Source organism: Perca fluviatilis, chromosome 20 (assembly GCF_010015445.1).
Source record: "Perca fluviatilis chromosome 20, GENO_Pfluv_1.0, whole genome shotgun sequence".
NCBI classification, from domain to species: domain Eukaryota; kingdom Metazoa; phylum Chordata; class Actinopteri; order Perciformes; family Percidae; genus Perca; species Perca fluviatilis.
This window is the reverse complement of record NC_053131.1, coordinates 29,399,764-29,415,774: the sequence shown is the minus strand read 5'-3', so window position 1 is coordinate 29,415,774 and position 16,011 is coordinate 29,399,764. Positions and strand designations below refer to the sequence as shown.

At 44.0% G+C, this 16,011-nt stretch overlaps 1 protein-coding gene across 5 annotated transcripts in view; it reads left to right on the top strand.

Annotated features, from left to right (window-relative positions):
• Window positions 1–1,135: 1,135 nt before the first annotated feature.
• Window positions 1,136–16,011, top strand: part of LOC120549332 (myelin transcription factor 1-like protein) — a 39,732-nt gene continuing 24,856 nt past the window's right edge. For 4 of the 5 annotated variants that reach the window (XM_039786180.1, XM_039786182.1, XM_039786179.1 and 1 more), the window contains exons 1-5: window positions 1,136–1,167; window positions 5,896–7,068; window positions 10,883–11,017; window positions 13,909–13,999; window positions 15,306–15,413. In XM_039786180.1, the coding sequence (XP_039642114.1) occupies window positions 5,907–7,068; window positions 10,883–11,017; window positions 13,909–13,999; window positions 15,306–15,413 (1,496 nt within the window). In that variant the 5' untranslated portion in view covers window positions 1,136–1,167; window positions 5,896–5,906. The remainder of the gene's footprint in view (window positions 1,168–5,895; window positions 7,069–10,882; window positions 11,018–13,908; window positions 14,000–15,305; window positions 15,414–16,011) is intronic. The other variant, XM_039786183.1, reaches the window with a different exon arrangement.

Sequence of the window (16,011 nt, the reverse complement as noted above, 5' to 3'; positions counted from 1 at the left end):
AAGCTCCCTGTGATCAATAGCCTGAGCGAATACACAGATTATCAGATTATCAGATTAGGACCTGTCCCCCCGCTGCCGAGGGGAGCCAGAGAATACATTAAAACCTGGGGTGCCTTGACTAGATTCAATTAATCAGGCTACAGGTTGTCTTCCCTCCCCACCCCACCCCCCACTTACAGTCAATTCCAGACAAGCAGTTGTGTGTTGCTGCCCTTGGTTCAAGTCAGAACAAGGGCAAATAACTCTGGGACAAAGAGTTTGTGGAGCATGCTCCCTGATTTTCTTTTTGCCTGAAGAACAGACTGATGTCACCTTAATATACATGAATGTGAAAATAAACTGAATCTTCTGCTTTGTTTGCTTCAAAGAGAGAGACTGTGTCTCTCTGTAACTGTTTTCTGGAAGAAATGGAGCATTTTATTATAATTGCCCAATAGTTAACGAGTATGTCTAATTAAGGTCGGTTAAGCAAAGTTTCATATTTTTCCCAGCAGAAGATCTTGAGAGGCATTGCTTTCCCGTGCAGTATGAGGCCCGTTTTCCGCGGCTGCTTTGCACGTTGTGTCCTAGTTTGTGAACCACGGGCACCTTTTTAACACAGAGGCCTGATTGCAAATGATTAGCATTTGTGGCCAGGTGAGGCTAACGGCTAACGGCTGCCCCTCTTATCTCTCCTCTGCAGTGTGTACGGCTGCCCCCTGGCCAAGAAGAGAAAGAGCCTTGACAGACACACCCTGGAAACCTCCCCCAAGAGGAGCACCTACCTAGATGACATGGACAACTCCACCATGGAGGAGTGCTACGAGACGGACGCAACCGAGGAGATGGACGACAGGGAGGAAGAGGAGGAGGAAGGAGCTGTAGAGGAGGAGGAGGAGGAGGAAGAAGAGGGAGAAGTGGAGGAGGAGGAAGAAGAAGAGGAGGTGCAAGGCTACATGGACTACAATGTCGAGCAAATGGAGCATGAAGAAGGGGAGGTGGACAGAGGGGATGGAGAGGGTGAGGAAGAGGAGGAAGAAGAGGAAGAGGAGGTAGAAGTGGAGCAAGAAGAGGAGGAAGAGGCTGATGATGGGAGGGTGGAGGAGGCAGAGGAAGAGGAGGAAGCGGTAGAGGAGGTGGACTATGAAGAGGGAGAGGAGGAGGAAGGAGAGCAGAGTCAAGGGCAAGGTGAGATCATCTTATTGTACTAAAGCACATTGGGTAGATGTTTAAAATGCACCGAATGCACTAGAACAACTTTTATTTTTTATTTTAAAGGAATACTTTGACAGTTCAGGAAATTATTTTTTTATTATTTTTCCAGGTAAGTCATAAAGAACAGGTTCTTACTTACAGTGGTGGCCTGACAAGTGGCAAAGCCACCTAGAGAAAGGAAGGAGGACTAGAAAATAAAATACATTATAAATAAATACAGTTTAAATGACACAAAATACAATTTCAAATACAACACAGATAGCAGTAAACACATACACCGAGAGGAACACACAGGTACATGGGTGAGTAAAAGAGGGAGAAACCATACAAATATCGTTTGCTTTCTGGCTAAGAGTTAGATAAGAACATCAATACCACATAAGAGTGATATCAATCTTCTCATGTAACTTTCCACCAGAAACCAAAATTAACATATTTTCCGTATGTCCAACATCTTTAAAGATTTCTCTATGTATTCAAAAAATCTGAGCATTTTTTCAAGTGCTGCATTTGTATATCTGTGGTTTGTATTTCCATTTTTGATGGGTTGACTAAAGTAGTTTGGGACAGTTGGATAGATGTTCCAACACTGATTGTGTTTTCCATTGGAATGAGATGAAAGACCTGAGGCAACATATACTGAATCCAGCATGGCTGAAGCCATATAATGTATTATTCCTACAGTAATTGGTTGTATTTATTTTTATTTTTAATGTAATTCATTCATTCATGCATTCATGCATTCATTCATTTGTACATTTTACTCACATGTACTAATTTGAGACTGTCCTCCCATAAAAAACGCTCACATAGGTCGTTTGTTCAAGCAGCAATTGCGACACATATTAACATTTATAGTGGCGCCGCCCTCTAGTGGCCGCCGGTAATTATTAACGGGAGCAAAGCCAAGTAAGGTGACAAAGTAAAATAATGCCAAATTCCACATAAAGTGGCAGATTGGGGTCAGCCCTATGTTCCCACAGCCCAATGGTCCCACAGCCCTATGTTCCCAAAGCCCACTGGTCCCACAGCCCTATGTTCCCACAGCCCAATGGTCCCACAGCCCTATGTTCCTACAGCCCTATGTTCCCACAGCCCAATGGTCCCACAGCCCTATGTTCCCACAGCCCTATGTTCCCACAGCCCAATGGTCCCACAGCCCTATGTTCCCACAGCCCTATGTTCCCACAGCCCAATGGTCCCACAGCCCTATGGTCCCACAGCCCTATGTTCCCACAGCCCAATGGTCCCAGAGCCCTATGTTCCCACAGACCTATGTTCCCACAGCCCAATGGTCCCACAGCCCAATGGTCCCACAGACCTATGGTCCCACAGCCCTATGGTCCCACAGCCCAATGGTCCCACAGCCCTATGTTCCCACAGCCCAATGGTCCCACAGCCCTATGTTCCCACAGCCCAATGGTCCCAAAGCCCTATGTCCCCACAGCCCTATGTTCCCATATTTCTAAGAATTATTTTTTCACTGAAAATTAGGCCCTATGTTCCCACATTTCTAAGATTTTTCTTAAAATTAGGCCCTATGTTCCCACAGCCCAATGTTCCCACATTTCTAGGACATTTTCAAAATTAGTGTTCCTACATTTCCCTTCAATGTAAGCCCTATCCTCCCACAACATTTTTTAGATTTAGGGGGATAAAACCTGATACAAATTTATGAAAAGGGAACTGTGGGAACATAGGGTCTAATTTTCAGTGAAAAGAAAATCTTAGAAATGTGGGAACATAGGGCTGTGGGAACATAGGCACGCTCCCGGCAGATTGTGGTGGTGGATGGGTCAAACAAACACAGGAATTTATTTTTTGTTAAGCAATTTTTTATTGATTTTCCATTAAACCATGGAGCATTTTCTACAGCACATATCGGACCAAATGTATACAAACATAGTATGGCTGTGTTATACAGATACTAACCAATGTGAAAGATACCCCCCCCAACCCCAACCCACCCAATCATCCCAGTTTGTCCCTTTAAATCCAGATCTTCACAAGAATAATTGTCCCAAACACAGGAATTTTGCCCGTTTGAAAATAAAAGCGTTTTACGGAACAAAGAGTAAAAAAAATGTTCTGCGTCACCTGCGTAACCGGAAGTAAAGTCACGTAACAGATGATTTTACCCAAATCATGTTTTTCTTCTTAACTTACCTAAGTATTTTTTGTGCCTAAATGTAAGCAAACTGCAACCGTTTCACAACGTTAAAAATGTGTTTAAAACCGCGAGCGGAAAAAAAAAATAACGCTCCCGTGGGTCTTATTAGAGGGTAGGAATAAACAACCTATATCATTGTATGGTTTGGAGGACTTGTTGACTAATTTTCAAAACCTTTACTGTACTGCTGCTTACTGCTGCTGTAGTCTAAATCTAAATTGCTGGCTAAAATCAGCCCACTGAAATGTGTAAGCCATCTCCAGAAGACCTTTGCCAGTGCTAAAACTGGCGCCATGATTATTTTTATGAACAAACTAATCATTTGCAATAACAAAGTAAACTTTAGTTGCCTGTCCCTTGATTAAATCTTACGAATATTAGCTATGTATACAATCAAAGCCTTAAATACTTTAATTATGCCTTCCTGAAGACATGATACAAAAACACCATCTAGTTTTGGGACCAAAGCTGGTCTAAGGCACATCGGGAGGAGGATCAAGATCGGACCTGACAGTGCCTTCAAGTCCAATTAAGAGTGAAGCTCTGAGAGAGAAGTGTGTGTTTGGCACATAGCTCTACCCACCCAAAGTGTTGATGTGGCATCTCAGCAGCCATGCTCCTATTTTCTTTCAGAATGTGAATCTCTACAGACTGGTGTTCATTAGAGCCCACAGCCGAGGCCTTAGCCGTATCCCTGAGACTGTTGCCACTGTCTCTTCAGCCTGTCAACAGCCTCTCTGTCCATGGGTAGTAGCTGATTACCACGTTTTTTTAAAAATATTTTTTATAAGTGCTATGGACATACCACAGTGCGTGTTGTTGTCAATGGAAGGTATTCACTTTCCTGATGAATTCTCCAAATCCTTCTCATCATTGAGCTCTCATTATGTTTGCTTCATTAGAATAGACGGATGCAGCAGCATTTTAATTTGCAGAATTTTACTTTACTAAATTTCCCCTCCGAAAAAAGGCAGGGAAATCTTACTGTATGCATCATTACCACGTTCCTCATTTGCCTCAAGACAGCTGTACTGCATGGTCGCTGGGCAGATTTCAATCTCCTAAATGTAATAGAGGTGACATTCTGGAGCTTCTCTGTGTTTCTCAGTGGCATGCACATCCAATTCAGGGAAGGGCAGTCTCTCTGTTCCCTCTCTAATCTGTTTCGCTTTCATATCTCTTTTGTGTACCTTGATTGCTCTTCAAATTGCTTTCCTGTGCCATGTTTCACACCTTCAAAAATTAAACCCCTGGTGCAGGAGGTTGCTGTAAAAAAGCCTTCCACTGTCAAAATATGTGCCTGGTCATTCGTGACTGTTCCGTCTTCCCGCTCTAAAGCCCTCACCCCCCAAGCACCGATATTGTGTCGCTCTCATTAGATTGGAGTGTGTGTGTGTGTGTGTGTGTGTGTGTGTGTGTGTGTGTGTGTGTGTGTGTGTGTGTGTGTGTGTGTGTGTGTGTGTGTGTCTGTGTGTAGTGTGTACAGTAAGTGAGGAAAAGTCAGTGTGAGTGTTAGTTTTGTCTATGTACAAATGATATAGTTGAAAAATAGTCAGTCTTTGTATGCGTACTTTGTTCCGATGAATACATTCACGTGATTGTGTGTATTTTGATTACAGATAAGTCTTTGAGCCGGGTGATAATTAATATTTCATCACCGTCAATTTTTTTTTTTCCCCTATGATCATTATTTTTTGTCTTGTGATTCACTCGTTCCCACCACAAGTCAAACTCTTGTTTGTCATTTCTGTGTGTGGCAGAGGCCTCTGGGTTCATTTTCTCTGCAGGAATGTAAGTGGCAAATGTGACGCCAACGTGAACAATGTGCTCTTGGCGGCTCAGGGTGGAAACGTGAAAGGAGAGATTGGAAGTGCTCCAGGAGTGAGTGCTTGAAATTACTGACAGAAGAGGTTCAGTAACCTTTTGCAGCCTGTCAGAATCAATTAGGCAGTGAAAGGGATTCTAAAGATACTGATGATTGAATGAAAAAAGAACTTTACTAGCAAACGATGAATAGGTACTGACTGGGGTTCATCGTGTTGCAGATGGAACTCCATACATCTCTCCGATTTTAGACTTTCATTGTGTAAAATCAAAAAAAAAGCTTAATTCATTTTCTCAGTGTTTTGAATCGCACTGCTGAACACTGAATAAAATGTTATCTCATTTGCAACTATTTACAGAATTCTTCAGTAATATTGTTAATCATAACCCTGTGAATATCTTCTTCTGAAGACATCCAGGAAATAGGGGAAGACTCAGACTTTCCAAAGATATAGATATATGGTTTCATAGATTCCCATTCACCAGACCATCTTTCTCTGGAAGTTTCCCCGACCGCTATATTTAACTTCCTGTGCTGATTCACAATTCAGAACACAAGCTGCTGTTAAGACACTCAAAGTAAATTATTAGGGGAAGCAAAGAGTTCCTTATCCAATTTAGATGGACCAAGCCCAGAAATCTGATTTACCAGTAAAATAGAATGACGCAAATGAAATTACAAGACGTTTGCTCTTTCTTTCCAACAGAGGACGATGAGATGAGCGGCAGCGAGGGGGGCGAGGGCGATGGTGGAGGCGGCAGGGGCGGCGGCGGCAGCGGCGGCAATGCCAAATCTGGCCCGGCGACGGAGAAGGACGGCAACAACAACGACGAGTACGAGAACTACGATGAACTCGTGGCCAAGTCCCTCCTCAACCTGGGCAAGATCGCCGAAGACGCTGCCAACCGAGCCATGACGGAATCCGAGATGAACAGCAACTCCTCCAACAGCGCCGAGGAAGAGGACGACGAAGAGGAAGAGGATGAGGAGGACGAAGAAGAGGAGGAGGAGGAGGAGGAGGAAGAAGAGGACGAGGAGGAAGAAGAGGAAGAAGAAGAGCGGGTTGAAACTCAGAGGGGTGATCTGAGTTTGGACGTTGACAGTGACGTGGTCCGGGAGACGGTGGACTCCCTTAAACTTCTGGCACAGGGACACGGTGCAGTACTCTCTGACAATTTAGATGGACAGGAGTTTGAGGACGGTACAGCCGAGAACGACTGTACTCACAATGGGGGAGGTGCGCACAATGGTGGTAGTGGACAAGTTAAGATCAACAGCAATGGACAAATAGAAAACAGCGACGAGGAAGTGTGTTTAAGCAGTCTGGAGTGCCTACGAAACCAATGCTTCGACTTGGCTCGGAAACTAAGCGAAACGAAACCCACTGACCGAAATGGACCGTCGCAGCAAAACCACTTTTCATGCGGGGATCCCAATCAACAGCCCCAGCATCACAGCTATGGGGATTTCCACCATAGCCAAGACGACAGGCGAACACTTGACAGGAACTATTCGGACATGGACAATCTCATGAAGCTGGAGGAGCAGCTGAGCCCGCGCTCCAAGGCCTTCTCCAGTTGCGCGCAGGACAACCGATATCACACCAACCTACGGGACTTTGATGAGGACACGGCCTCTGTGACGTCGGACCGATCGGAAGAAGTGTTTGACATGACAAAGGGCAACCTGTCCCTGTTGGAGAAGGCCATTGCACTAGAGTCAGAACGCGCAAAGGCAATGCGGGATAAAATGGCGGCCGAGGCTGCCAGGAGAGACGGGGTGAGGTACAGCCATGAAGACCATGGCCTGCGACACGGCTACGGTGTTGAGCGTAAAGCCCGGCTTCCTGATGGTATGAAGAAGCCTTTCTACCATAAAGGTGAGTGGTTCTTTTAAATACAGACACGATCCGATGCAGGCCAAAGCGTCCAATGGAAACCTAATCTTCACAAGTGTAGACATGCTTACCTCATTTAACAAGCTTGGGTAAAAATGTTTGTCTGCCACTGTTTGGCTCTGTATTCTATCTATCCTGTACTGGAGACTAGACAGCCCACATGCATTCTGGGAACCTCACTATAACCCCAGGAAAAGCCAATTTGGAAATACGCATCTCGGTAGCAGCGGGAGCGGCAGCAGCTTATGTTGTTAAAATAGGCCAGCATGGAAACATCAGAGGGTAGGCTTGTCAGGCATAAGTAATGGCAATCTGCACGGCCTGTTAGGACCGCAAATCTCATCCCTGCGATGCAGCTTGGGGTAAAGCTGCCTATTTTTAAACCTGTGCAAACACTTGGGAGAGGAAGCTACAAAACAGAGGCCTTCTGCCTTTCGAAAGGATTCATGCTTTAGGGACATTTGTGACCTACCGTTCAGATTGATACATACCCATACCAAAGTAAGACAAATATATATGGCTAATCATATAGTACAAAGACCGCAGTATTCCATCAGTGGCAATTGTTATACAGTGTACTGGATACGCCGGATGTCTGCTTGTATAGAGTTGCACTCACACAGACATTGCAGTGGCATTTACAGTGCTCTCATTTCAAGCTCCCTTGTTTAACTAACCTATTATCATTCCTCTGATCATATCCTTGACTGCAACAATATTCAGACTTAGGTTAAATAATTTCCCCCCATAAGGAAGATATCAGATGAGACCAACAAATTGGAGCATGCTAATTCACAGCAGGATTATATTACAGCCTAAATGCCACACAACTCACAGCAGGTACAGTATATATTGTGACTTAAATGCCACACAAATGTTAATTTTGAAAGCCTTCCATGGCCTCCGTGTCTGGGTAATGTTGGAATAATGAGAGGACGTAAAAGACAGTTGCGTCACGATAACATCTTTCCTCGGGTAAGATAGTAGAAGACACTCGTTGACCAGGGTTCCTGTGTGATTCATGAAACAGAGCATGGAGAGGGAGGGGGAGGGGGAGTCAGGAGGGGGGGCTCAGAGAAGAGCCCTGCTCCCTACGAGAAGCATGAGACTGAGATGAAAATTGAACAGTATCAGAATGACCGATAACGAACGGCAGGCCAACTGACTGCGCATTAATTACCAGAGATGGTATGGTAATGGGGGCCATTTGCTATGCAGAGCGCAGACCGTCCCCAGCCACAATCAATATCCCTTGCTTTCTAATATGCCTTCCACTTGGCCGCTCCCACTCTCTGCAATGGAAGCGTGGACAGGCAGAACACACAGGCATCACGTACTGTATGTCTACGTGTGCGTTTGTGCGTGTGGAAATGGAGAATTATTTCCAACATACTGTTCAAACACTAACAGTCAACGTAATAATCTGCCCCAAAAGAAGACATTATTAAAAAGCCACAATTTACATGCAGACCAAGTTCTGTATCAACTTGCAAAGCCTTTATTGCACTGGTGCCAGACAGAAGAGCCAGACATGACATAGCAATATTGTACCAAACTCATATGCCCCTAACAGATGATAGCCACAGAGGACAATGAGGTGCTCTTTTTTTTCTGATGAATGAGACATGGGATTTCATTTGGTGACTCAATTGTAAATGTATGAGTAGGTGTGCTCTCAATTTTGTCCTTTCTCGACCCTCCTACCCCCTTCACTTGATTATTCTTCTCTTTGCTCTTACTCCACAACCTCCGGTTTATTTTGATTTATCAGTAAAGGCCTTAGGTGGAGCTGCTAAGTTACACAGGCCTGTACAACTTTAATCAGTGGTCTGTGTTTCTGTGGCATGAGAGATAAAAGCCACTCCCCTGTCCACTTTGCTAATGTTTGCTCCAGATAATGGTTTTTGTCACTCAAATGGCTCCAAATTATACAGTCTGATACAACACTATACTCCTGTAGGGCTGAAACTATCGATTATTTTCATAGTCAATTAATCTTTAGATTATTTTCTCTAGCTCAGTCGATTAGTTGTTTGGTCAACATTTTTCACAATTTTCTGACATTTTATAGACCAAAAGCCCATATTTGTCAAAAGTCAACTCAAAGATATTCCGTTTACTGTCATAGAGAAGTGAAGAAACTAAAAAATATTCACATTTAAGAAGCTGGAATCTTTAATAAAAACTGACTCAAGCCGATTAATCGATAATCAAAATAGTTGGCGATTAATTTAATAGTTGACAACTAATTGATTTATTGATTAATCTTTGCAGCTCTATACTCCTGTAACTCAGCTGTGAAAATATATTAAAGGATGTTATTGCTTCATGAATTTTCCTTATTTCCATTGAAAAAATGGTAATGTAAACATGCGTCCTACAAGAGCCATTGCATGTTGACTGTAAGAAGAATCCTTGATCTTTGAGAGTCAAAGTGTTTTAAAGGTGGACGGTTACATTTGCAGAAACAATGCCAGTTGGCACAGCTTGGCATCGCTGCTTTTTGGTGGAAATTACATCTGATCTGGGGTTCGAAGAAATAGGAGAGCCAGGTTTTGGGAAGGGAAAGACAATCTTATTTTGTGTGTGTGTGTGTGTGTGTGTGTGTGTGTGTGTGTGTGTGTGTGTGTGTGTGTGTGTGTGTGTGTGTGTGTGTGTGCGCTGTGTGCGTGTGGTGTGTGTGTGTGTGTGTGTGTGTGGTGTGTGTGTGTGTGTGTGTGTGGTGTGTGTGTGTGTGTGTGTGTGTGTGTGTGTGTGTGGTGTGTGTGGTGTGTGTGTGTGTGTGTGTGTGTGTGTGTGTGTGTGTGTGTGGTGTGTGTGTGTGTGTGTGTGTGTGGTGTGTGTGTGCGTTGTGGTGTGTGTGTGTGTGTGTGTGTGTGTGTGTGTGTGTGTGTGTGTGTGTGTGTGTGTGTGTGCGCTGTGTGCGTGTGGTGTGTGCGCTGTGTGCTTTTTGAACCCTCATTGTCGCACTCAGCTCAACAAACTGTCATGTGAAGGCATGAGTGGTTTTAATGAAAAGAAGTATGATCAATTCTTAATTGAATCTAAACTAAAAGATGAAACGATTTTTGTTGAAGGTCACTTCAGAGAGAGAGAGTAGTAATAGTAATAGTGCAAAAATCTTCACAATTTTATTATAGTAAACACACATGAAGTCAGGTATTCTTTATCTAAAATGAACTGAAAATATGTCCTCCATTTTACATATTTATATCAAGCAAAAATCAACACATCATGAAGTCAGACCTTCTAAATGAATGGCATGAATGAAATGTCAAAGAAATAGACAAAAAATAGAAATGCTATGTAAATTGCTATAATAATCAACATAATATACTTAAAATCACATTTAGAGTTCATTGAAAAGAGACGTAACCATGCATCGTCACTCAAAAAAGCACTGTCTTATGTAATATTTAATGTATTGTTCAAAATCGAATTTACGTCCATAGACGATGGAGAAATAGTTATTTAACAGTCCAGGAAATCCAGGACAGAGTGGCATACTGTATATCAAATCTAAATAGCAAAACTACACATCTTGTGTTCTTCAGTTCTTCTGTTCCTTACTGATGCAGCTGTATATCTGCCTTTCCTTAGGTCATATACTTTATGTTATTCGCCTATGGCATTTTAACTCTACTTGACATCTGGGAGATATTTCTTTGCACCTTAAAGCTTGGATGTTATGTGGCGGCCACAGCGTCAGCCCCACATGCGCTAACATGTTGTACTCATGCAGCAGTCCAGCATTTTGTCATGTGCGATCGCCTAAATATGACTTTTCTGCTCACAGACGCTTCGCGTGCAGACAAGAAGGAAAGTCGGTGTCCGACACCAGGCTGCGACGGCACGGGTCACGTTACGGGCCTGTACCCCCACCATCGGAGCCTGTCCGGCTGTCCGCACAAAGACAGGGTGCCACCAGAAAGTAAGCGCTTCAGTCACACACCAGCCAAACTCTGCTTTGGCTTGTTTACCCAACCTGTGCCCTTTTGTGTTTCTTTGATGTTCAGGAATCGGCATGTTTCCCGTGATCACTGCTGTGTCTGGCTCGTTCTGTGTGTGTGTGTGTGTGTGTGTGTGTGTGTGTGTGTGTGTGTGTACTTGCTGTTGCGGGACTGTGTTTGATATAGTGACGGGCCAGACGGGTCACAGCTGCACTTCTCGTGTTACCTTTTGCATGGGGCCATGGTTTTGCTTGCGGATTGCCTGCCTAGTGTTTCCGTGGTGATGAGGTGGGAAATGAGGCCTTGTTGATGCGCAAATAGTGGCAACGCAGCAATTGGTGGGATGGTCATGAGCTGTCAATCAGTGACTTACTTGACTGTATGAGACTTTGTCCTCCACTGGATTGACTGGCAGTGATTGAGAGCTAATATGCTAATCCCATCCCCTGTTGTTGGTTTTCATCATTGTAGGGGATATTTGGGTTGCATGCTTCTTCACAGCATGGTTCGTTATTGAACGTGTGACTGATAAGACGAGGTGAAATGCCTTGCTTTTTTTTTATTACATTAATTTGTCTAGCGTTTTAACGTTAATTGAGTCTGATTTTTTTTAATTTTTTCACAAAAAAATTGAAAATGCTCACAGACCTTGATAACACTGAGCCGGCCTCACTCATCCATGCCATAAAACCTCATTCATTTATTTGTATTCCTTGCTCAATTAAGTTCCGTTGAATGGAAGGGCTGCATCATATCTCTAAGCCACGGATCAAGTGAAGTGGCAATAAACATTAGCCTTGAATGACTAGTGAGTTTTCCCTTCTGAGATTTCACCCCGGCTATTTAGTCTCATTCACCTTGTGCAAACTTCTCAATAAAAGCCCATTTACACGTTTCATTAACCGCAGCGTGAAAATCAAGTTATGATCTGTCATGATCCCAGACTGCAATCAAAATAAAAGAGGGTTTTTAATAATGGCAAAGAAATTAGTTAGCGTTAAAGCCCGGCTTGTAAAGACCAGCAGAGTCACAGATGACTCTTGTTCTGTGGAGCTCCGCTCACACAAAGGTCCCTAACCTGAGATGTACTTGTCTCCCAGAGATGTGAAATGACTCAGAGCAGCTGACCTTGACTGGGAATCAAGAGCCCCAAAATGGAATTTGGAATGGGCTTGAATTGATTGTCACTGGAGATTTTTGGGATATGATGTCTCTGTTCCTCCTCCTGTTCCTCACTTGTGTTGATCGGGCCGACATTTTGGGGAAATGATACTGTACCGCTAATACTGCACAGGATGCTTTGGATCACAAAAAGTTCTCTTCTTGATCTCTGTGGCCTCATCTTCAGTCCTTCTTCTTTGACTTCAAAAGGATACTTGAGAGTGAAACAAACAAACACACACACACACACACACACACACACACACACACACACACACACACACACACACACACACACAGTCTTGTTGCAGTCAGAAGGTGACCTGCTTTAGGTGGCTTGAGTTATCGCTAGGACTCTGCATTATCAGCCGTGTAGCAGCCACTCACCAGGTTTCTGTCAATATGTGGACAATAGTCTCATGCAGACTGCTTGCTTCACCGCTTTAAAGGTAAAGATGAGCATGTGTCACACATACTGCACAGCTGCCTGCCTGTGGGGAGGATTCCGCTGTGGGCAAGACTCTCTCCCCGATTAACACATTTGCTGTTCTGAATGGACGATGTGTTATTAATGCAGTGGCTTCATTTAATTTGGGAAATCACACAGTGCATCCAGACTGTTCCTTGGGAAATGTGAAAAATGACGATTAAATTATATCTCAGATTCATTATTTCCATTCCTGTTTGCTCATTGTGGCGATCTTTTCTGTAGAATGCTAAAATATTGAATCAGCTCACATGGGAGTTTTTGCCTTGGAAGTGATTTGCCTCCGCAACATGCAAGGCATTTGGAGCCGGTATTGCTTCCTTGTATTGTTCTTTTCTCAGCATCCCTATAGTTATGTCAGTGCCCACTGAATCAGGCACAGTGCTTTCATTTCTTGCCATTCTATCAGTGTCTTTGCAAAGGGCAGGGCAAAACAGAGATATGCATAATGTATTGGCTTGTGGCATGGTGAGGTGGCAGGCTTTGTCCAATTACCTGCACCGAACGGCAATTAGTATGTAAGGGATGGAGGATGATGAGGGGTTAAAGTTTAAGGGGGTGATAATGATGAAGCTGGTGCCGGTGGGGTTTGGCCCTGCGCGCCACGGATTTTCAGACGACCCTTCCCCGCGCCAGCACCCGCGCCCGCGGTGCACCAACAGCTCCTCTCGGACATCCGTAGATCATTAATCTAATTGGCTGGTTGCCGAGGGGATCTGAGACAGTTATGGACTGTTTTAATGGTAAATGGTATCGAAGACTGCGCTCCCTACCCTGACAACCTACGGATGATAACAAAGCGCACTCTATCAAGGAGCTTCATACCATGCGTCTGCTTCTGTCATTGAAGGCTTATGTTTTGCATGATTGCTAGCTGTTGGTTGCTCTGCTCTCTGCATGCCCAGAATTCCTTTTCCATTTCTGTCTCTTGCTGGCTTTGTCCTGTTAAACTTAAATGACATCTTTTTATTCATGGCTGTCCCCTATTCCATGAATACTAATTTGAAAGGCTGGATAAGTGGAAGCAATATGGTGGGGAACCTTGCCTGCCCTCTCAAACTAGCGTTCATTAAAATGAAGAAGAGGTCATTTGGGTTCACACAGGCTCATTTCTTAATGATGTTTATAATGCCAAGCTCCTCACACACTAATAGAGCTCATGCGTGATTGTAAAGGGCTCCTAACCTTCCCTGTCTTTCACTCCTATCTCCTGTCTGCGTGAAGTTGTGGCTATGTATGAGAATGTTCTTAAGTGTCCTACGCCTGGCTGCACGGGACGTGGCCATGTCAATAGCAACAGAAACTCCCACAGAAGGTAAGTGACAGCCTGCCCATATCAAACTGGCACTGTCCATGTCGCACCCTCCTTTTTTTTCCACAGTGGGACTTTCTTTTAATGGCGTATTGTTCTGAAATAATTTCTTCATCCTCAATTTTCTTTTCCACTCCATCTTTTTGTTTAGTTATTGTTAAACCCATTCTTTTTGTCTTTGCAACACATTATTTTCCGTGTGGATAAGTACTTTTCCTTCTTATAATGTTGGGTAGAAGGGAATACAATTAAAGTAGTTCAGCTGCTCAACAATCCCATGGTTGTAACTGAGACTGATTGGAATGCAGCAATTCACACCTTCCACTGCATAAATTATTTATCAGCTCGTGGCGAAAAATGGCATCTATCCGGCGCAGGGTTGGAGGGAGAAACTGAAATAGCAGGGCGCTGTTGCCAGTGCTGTCAGACGGGGCGAGGTGACAGTGAAAGAGGAGTGTCACCCGCAGCAGATGCTCAGGGACTCGGGCATAGCAGCAGCCATTAGCACCTTTCTGCCACTCAGTCAGGGTGACAGGAGAGGTGCGGACCTGGGAGGACCAGAATGCCTCCGTGCTGTGCTCAGTGACACGGCTGCAGCGCAAAATAGGCACGCACAGTAAACTTTCACTTTTACTAGAAAGAGCTGATATAAACCTCCATTTACTACTATATACCCCTCACTTCCCAACCTGGTACACACTCTTATGCGCATCTCATGACAGGTGCTCATGAACCCAACTCTATACTGGCTTCAGGCCATTGTCAAAGATAATTTTTTCACCGTGGCCCGGCACACTACAGTTGACAGACTGGATGGAGAATAATAGGGGTTAAGGATAACAACATGAACTTCTGTCACATTTGGTTAGTTAGTTGTCAGGAGGAAGTTTTACAGCTGCAAATGCTATCGCAACACACTGTAGGTGTAGATCCCAAGTGTATGTGAGTGTGTGTCTTGTCAGCATGTTTTTAAAGGAAATAAATGCACATTTTTATGCACATTTGTACATATGGTAATATCTATTCTGTGAATGTCAAGCCATTCAACCAGAAACAGGCAAACTGTTGCCAATTGTGTTATTATTTATAAATGTTAAAGTGATGAAAATGAATTTGAATCAAATACTTTCTGAACTAGAGTCAGGTATTTTAAAACTGGTAGACATTGGGATTGATTGGCTGACAGACAGATATGCACTGGCTGACAAGTTAAACATGTTTTAAAGCATTCAATGTAACATTTTCACCTATCACAATGCGTCTCAGATGCAAATTCCAATGTGCAACTTAAGTCGCTTTCTGATTGCAGTCTGTCAGGATGTCCCATCGCTGCCGCCGAGAAGCTGGCCAAAGCCCAGGAGAAGCACCAGGGCTGCGACGGCCCCAAGTCCAACCAGGCCTCTGACCGAGTCTTAAGGTAGTATTCACTTTCATATACATCACATATGATGAAATCTCTCTGTTGGAGGTAGACAAAATATGGGATGGACAGCACATAGCGTAGATCAACGCATTCTCATAAACGGGTTCGTATGATATCTTGCAAAAACTTGCATTTTCATGAACAGGTTCGTATAATATCGTACGAAAAACGTAACACACAATTATTCGTATGATACACTACGAAATTATGGCAACTGCTGGCCGGTCACGTTACGACCGGTCACGTGACAATTAAGTTTAACAGTCTATATACAGTTCAATTTAGCCAAAAAAAGATGACTGTGAGCTGGGTACAGAGCATCGTGAGGTCACGGTCGTTTCAGCGGCCGTTGCAGTTGAGTTTAGCAGACAAAAGGCGACTGTCCTGCGGCGACGACGGTTAAAGGTGCTGTAGGTAGGACTGCGAAGATGCAGGACTTAGCCAAAAAATTTGAACATCCACAGCTTCTCAGTCCCTCCCCTCTTTCCGCTAAAGCCCAAAACGGTCTCCTAAGCCCCTCACCCCACAAAGGAGAATGAATGCGTGTGCATGAGCAGTGATTGACACGCAGTTAGACACCCCCCTGGCCCTG